Genomic DNA, 6,449 nt, shown 5'->3' with positions numbered 1-6,449 from the left:
TGGGACATATAAGTTAAAAGGTTTTGATTTGATCTTTTTTCTATATGTCCACTTCTCATTTATTTTTTCTATACAGGCACCTGTCGCGAAAAAATAAGTGCATTCAATGGCCAACTGCCTACTGCAGTAAGGAACGAAGCGCAAAGCTAGCGCTGCCGGAGGCTCGACGAGGATGGAGATATCTTTTCCCGCCATACAGGCGTTCAACACTTCATGCGCACCAATTGTAGTGCAGGGATATCTTCTAGAGTCAGACACGGAGTCAAGCGCCTTCACATAGACAAAGGCAATAGTGTTGATATCATGTACGAGCATTGCTTCCGGCAGCTACCCACAACAGTGAGGCGAACCATTAAACCTCCGACTACGGCCTTGTCCGGATTTTTTGAAGAGTCAGCGTGGCCTATCGGAATCTTGGATTTGAAGCTGGAGCTGAGAGACAGCAGAGATAAATCAAAGAAGCGCACCGAGAGCATAGAGTTCTGCATTGTGCGCTCGCACTCTAGGTATAACGCTATACTAGAGAGGACTTCCATTCAGAAATTTGGCGCTATACCATCCACAATTCATGGGATGGTCCGATTCCTGACAGAACAAGGAGTCGCCACACTCGAGTCAACGCCACTGGATGCTTTGTGTGCGTCTGTTAACTATAAGGGTAGCGCTACTCCCGAATAAAGGGGCGCAAATGAATGGTGGGTTATAGTTAATCCCGAGTATCCGGAACAGAAGGTAAAAATAGGGGGAAGCCTCACACAGGAGACTAAGGAAAAGATGAGGAATATCCTCATCGCTAACTCTGACGTGTTTTGTTGGCGCGATGCTGACATAACTGGAGTACCGCGAGAGATAGCGCTGCATCACCTGCGCGCCAGCATCAATTTGACCCCGATCAAGCAAAAGAAGCGGCCAATAGCCCCAGAAAGAAGTGAGCGGCTGCGCAGAGAAGTAGATAAGCTGGTTAAAGCCAACATATTGCGCAAAGTAAACTACCAGACATGGGTAGCCAACCCGGTGCTAGTAGCCAAGTCATATGGAACGTGGCGGCTTTGTATTGATTTCAAAGACATCAACAAAGCTTGCCCCAAAGATAACTATCCTTTGCCAGAAATTGACTGGAAAGTAGAGTCGCTTGCTGGTTTTAGGTTCAAGTGCTTCCTGGACGCCTACAAAGGATATCACCAAATACAAATGGCGGAAGAGGATGAAGAGAAAACCGCGTTCTACACAGACCAAGGGATTTACTGTTACACTAAGATGCCCTTTGGACTGAAGAATGAGGGCGCTACATATCAACGCACTATCGATACAACATTCGCTAAGCAGATAGGGCGCAACCTTGAGGCGTATGTTGACGACCTCGTCATTAAGAGCAATACCGAGGAACAATTGTTGGCTGATATACTTGAAATGTTTAACATGCTCTGAAGCATCAACATGAAACTCAAGCCGGCCAAGTGCAGCTTTGGAGAAGAGGAATGGAATTTTTTGGGACACATTGTGACTCCGCGTGGAATCATGGCTAACCCAAAAAAGATTGAAGCGATTGAAAAATGCCTTCCCCTAAAACAAAAAAGCAAGTTCAGAGCCGCAACGGCAAGTTAGCCGCATTGACGCGATTCTTGTCCAAGGCTGCCGAAAGATCACTCCCGTTCTTTCACACCTTGAAGGACTGCGCTAAGAAGTTAGATTTTAAGTGGACTGATGAAGCAGAAAAGGCGTTCCAGGAGATGAAGGCACTCCTCAAAGATCTCCCGACGTTAACAGCGCCGATTACGGGCGAAACCCTGATACTTTATCTTGCGGTATCTAAGGAGGCTGTTAGCTCCGTTTTAGTTGCCGAACGAGGGGAAGACTAAATGCCAATTTACTTCGTCAGCAAAGCGCTATCAGGAAGCGAACTGAATTATCACCCCATAGAAAAACTTGTGTACGCACTCGTCGTTACTGCTCGACGCCTGCGCAGATACTTCCAAGCACATCCGATAACGGTGCTCACTGATCAACCTATTCGGCAATTACTCTACAAGCTCGAGATATCAGGTAGGCTGACCAAATGGGCCATAGAGCTAGGTGAACATGAAATCTCATACTGCGCTAGAAGCGCTATCAAGGGGCAAGTGATGGCCGACTATTTAGCCGAAACGACCGCTGATATGCCAGTAATAGACAACCCAGAGTAGCTTCCCGCGCCCCCGCTCGAACTGTGGGAGCTCTATACCAACGGCGCGGCTAGCTCTGAGGGCGCTGGCGCAGGATTAATCCTCACAGGTCCGCATCAGGAAGAGCATACATACGTGTTACGATTCAACTTTAAGGTGACGAACAACCAGGCAGAATATGAGGCGCTGTTAGCAGGAATGCACATAGCTCGAGAGCTAGGAATAAAGAAGTTGCAAGCTTACGTGGACTCACAGCTAGTAGCCAATCAGATAAATGGCACGTTTGACGCCAATGACAAGTCCATGCAATCGTACCTGGACCTGGTTCATTCACTAGACGACACGTTTGTCGACTTCAGAATCAGCCAAATTCCCAGGAGCTAGAACAAGCAGGCAGATGTACTCAGTAAACTGGCAGCCCTTACCTTCAATCACCTAGAAAAGAAAATATTAGTAGAGCAAATCTTCACGAAGTCCACAGAGCCCGAAACAATGATCGCATCTGTTGAAGAAGAAGAAAAAGCGACCTGGATGACAGACATCATAGAATTCCTGCGAACTGGATCTTTACCCGAGGGAGAGAAGGAAGCAATGAAGATCAGGGTGAAGGCACCAAACTACGAGTTGCGAGGGGAAATTTTATATCGAAAGTCCTATTTAGGTGAATCCCTGCGCTGCGTGGGACCTAAAGAGGCTGCCATGATCATTGATAAGGTTCACAAGGGATCCTGCGGGTTACATTCCAGGTGGAGGACAGTCACCGAGAGGATTAAGCGACTAGGGTATTATTGGCCTAGAATGTACGCAGACACAGCTGAAAGGGTCAGAGTTTGCCAGGAGTGTCAGTTACATGCGCCCGTCAGCAGAGTGCCTCAACATCCCATGATACCAATCGTATCACCGTGGCTATTTTACAAATGGGCCATCGACATAGTGGGAGCTTTCCCGAAGGGCGCCGGAAACGCTGAATACCTGGTGATAGCTATCGACTTCTTCACCAAGTGGGTGGAAGCAAAGCCATTGCACACTATTACCAGTAAGCAAGTTAGAGATTTCTTCTGGGAGAGCATTGTGTGCAGGTTCGGCGTACCTAATGAGATTGTTAGCGATAATGGCACACAATTTGAAGGTAATCCCTTCCGTAGCTGGTGTCAAGATCTGAATATCAAGCAACGCTTCACCTCTGTTGCGCACCCTCAGGCCAATGGTCAATGTGAGGTCACCAATAGAGACATTGTGCACGCCATCAAGGCGAGATTAGGAATGAAGCGCAGCGGATGGGTAGATGAGTTACCCAAAGTCCTATGGGCGCACAGAACGACGCACAAGAATAGCACAGGAGAGACACCATTCAGTCTAGTGTATGGTTCAGAGGCAGTAATCCCAGCGGAGATAACAGTTCCAACAGAAAGAATTTTGTCATATAGTGAAGGCGAGAACGACGAAAGATTGTGCACTAACCTGAACTACGCAAAAGAAGGCAGAAAAATGGCGGCCATCAGAGAAGCCGCCAACAAGCAGCGCATTGCAAAGTATTATGACAAGCGCGTAAGGGCAAGAATGTACAAGGTGGGAGACCTTGTGTGGCGCGATAACCAAGCAAGCAGGGCCCAAAACACTGGAAAGTTAGGGCCAAATTGGGAAGGACCCTACAGGGTCGTGGGGATTAGTGACACTGGAACTTACAAACTGGCAGAGCTTAAGGGAAATCCAATCAAGCGGACCTGGCATGCTACCGTACTTAAAAAATGCTACATGTAATATAGAAAATAGGAGACTTGATCAATCACCTACTTTGTCTAGACTTGCATGTAATTACTAAAAAAAACGCGCCTTTGTAGGTTGACCGTGTACTGCACTACTGTAAACTCGTTTTTCGATTATATTAAAGCATTAAGTCATTTTCAGTTAAGATTTCATGTGCCTGATAATGCTAAAAACAAACATATATTTCATAGCATTATCCCTCAAGAAAAACAAGCTTTTAGTTGCAATTGTTCTATTTACAAGTGATATTCGTTTAAATAATAAAAGGTGAAGACAAAAGACAGATTCGACGATTTGAAGATGCAAACGACCAAAAAGCTAAAAAGTACAAAGTACAATCAAAGTGGTTCAAATTATTGATGAGAAACATCTCAAAATTACAAGAGTACAAGACGCGAAACGCAAAATACAAGATATTAAATTATACGCAAGGACGTTCGAAAATCCGGAACCGGGACCAAAGTCAACTTTCAACGCGCGACGCAACGGAGTGAAAATTACAAGTCAACTATGCACATAAATATAATATAATATATAAATAATTCTTAAAATTATTTATATATTATATATATTTAATAAAACCGTCGGCAAGAAGAAAACAACAACATGTGAGCTATCCTAGCTGGCCATGCGATCGCATGGACTGGAAGAAGAAAATCCATGCGATCGCATGGCCCCAAATTGAAGGTCAGGTCCTATAAATTTCGCAGTTTTGGTCGAACAAAAACACATCTTTTTCTCTTCTCACTCTCACGTATTATATAAATATATATATATATATATATATATATATATATATATATATATATATATATATATATATATATATATATTATAATTTTAATTTTAATTTTAATTTAATTTAATAATAATAAGGGTATGTTAGTGAATGTTGTAAGGGTGTAAGTCGAAATTCTGTCCGTGTAACGCTACGCTATTATTAATCATTGTAAGTTATGTTCAACTTTCTTAAATTAATGTCTCGTAGCTAAGTTATTATTATGCTTATTTAAGCCGAAGTAATAATGATGTTGGGCTAAAATATTAAAATTGGGTAATTGGGCTTTGTACCATAATTGGGGTTTGGACAAAAGAACGACACTTGTGGAAATTAGACTATGGGCTATTAATGAGCTTTATATTTGTTTAATTAAATGATAGTTTGTTAATTTAATATAAAGATTTACAATTGAACGTACCTATAAATAACCATATACACTCGATCGGACACGATGGGCGGGATATTTATAAGTACTAATAATCGTTCATTTAACCGGACACGGGAATGGATTAATAGTCAATGGACTTATTAAAACTGGGGTGAATTATATAAAGGAAAATTGGCATAATTATAGTTTAAGTCCCCAATTAGTTGGAATATTTGACTTCGGATATAAGGATAATTTGACGAGGACACTCGCACTTTATATTTATGACTGATGGACTGTTATGGATAAAAACTAGATGGACATATTGAATAATCCAGGACAAAGGACAATTAACCCATGGTAATAAACTAAAATCAACACGTCAAACATCATGATTACGGAAGTTTAAATAAGCATAATTCCTTTATTTCATATTTAATTACACTTTTAGTTATCGCACTTTAATTTATTGTCATTTTAATTATTGCACTTTTAATTATCACTATTTTATTTATCGTCATTTTATTTATCGCACTTTTATTTATCGCAATTTCATTATTGTCATTTACTTTACGCTTTAAATTAAGTCTTTTATATTTTTAATATTTTACATTAGGTTTTAACTGCGACTAAAGTTTTAAAATCGACAAACCGGTCATTAAATGGTAAAAACCCCCTTTTTATAATAATAATATTACTTATATTTATATTTATATTTATATTTGTACAAATATAGTTTTAAAAATATAGCGTTAAACTTGGCTATCTCCATGTGGAACGAACCGAACTTACTAAAAACTACACTACTGTACGATTAGGTACACTGCCTATAAGTGTTGTAGCAAGGTTTAGGTATATTCACTCTATAAATAAATAACTTGTGTAAAATTGTATCGTATTTAATAGTATTTCCTAGCAAAAATACTACTATTTTGTACCCCTTCGCTTTAACATCAAGTATTTTTGGCGCCGCTGCCGGGGACTGCTTAAACGCCGGAAGCGAAACGCTATATATATATATATATATATATATATATATATATATATATATATATATATATATATATATATATATATATATATATAAGATTCTTAGTTTACTTTTGTAAAAATACGTTTTAGTTATTAAAAATATAAAAAAGAAAAAATATATATTTTTAAGAGTTTGTTAATTTATAAAGTTTCTTTATTTTTATTTTAGTTTTTAAAATATAAATTTTTATTTATTTATATAAATATTTTATAAAAACATAAAATTAAAAACAAAAGTAAAAAGTAAAAAAAAAACAAACCAATCGGGCCACTACACGGTAGCAGCCCAATATCTGGCCGGAATTCGCAGACCATGCGATCGCATGGTAATACAACTAAC

General features: G+C 39.9%; 2 protein-coding genes across 2 annotated transcripts; both read left to right on the top strand.

Moving 5' to 3' along the window:
• Positions 1-213: 213 nt before the first annotated feature.
• Positions 214-678, top strand: LOC139842973 (uncharacterized). The gene has a single exon (XM_071833071.1). The coding sequence runs from the start codon at positions 214-216 to the stop codon at positions 676-678; it is 465 nt and encodes a 154-aa protein (XP_071689172.1).
• Positions 679-1,859: 1,181 nt separating this feature from the next.
• On the top strand, positions 1,860-2,546 carry LOC139842960 (uncharacterized). The gene is made up of 2 exons (XM_071833057.1): positions 1,860-2,162; positions 2,283-2,546. Exons 1-2 carry the CDS (start codon positions 1,860-1,862, stop codon positions 2,544-2,546), a joined length of 567 nt encoding a protein of 188 aa, XP_071689158.1.
• Positions 2,547-6,449: the final 3,903 nt, after the last annotated feature.

This window comes from Rutidosis leptorrhynchoides, chromosome 1, assembly GCF_046630445.1.
Source record: "Rutidosis leptorrhynchoides isolate AG116_Rl617_1_P2 chromosome 1, CSIRO_AGI_Rlap_v1, whole genome shotgun sequence".
In the NCBI taxonomy this organism is placed as follows: Eukaryota; Viridiplantae; Streptophyta; class Magnoliopsida; order Asterales; family Asteraceae; genus Rutidosis; species Rutidosis leptorrhynchoides.
Note: the sequence above shows the minus strand (reverse complement) of the source record. Positions and strands in the feature narration are given on the sequence as shown.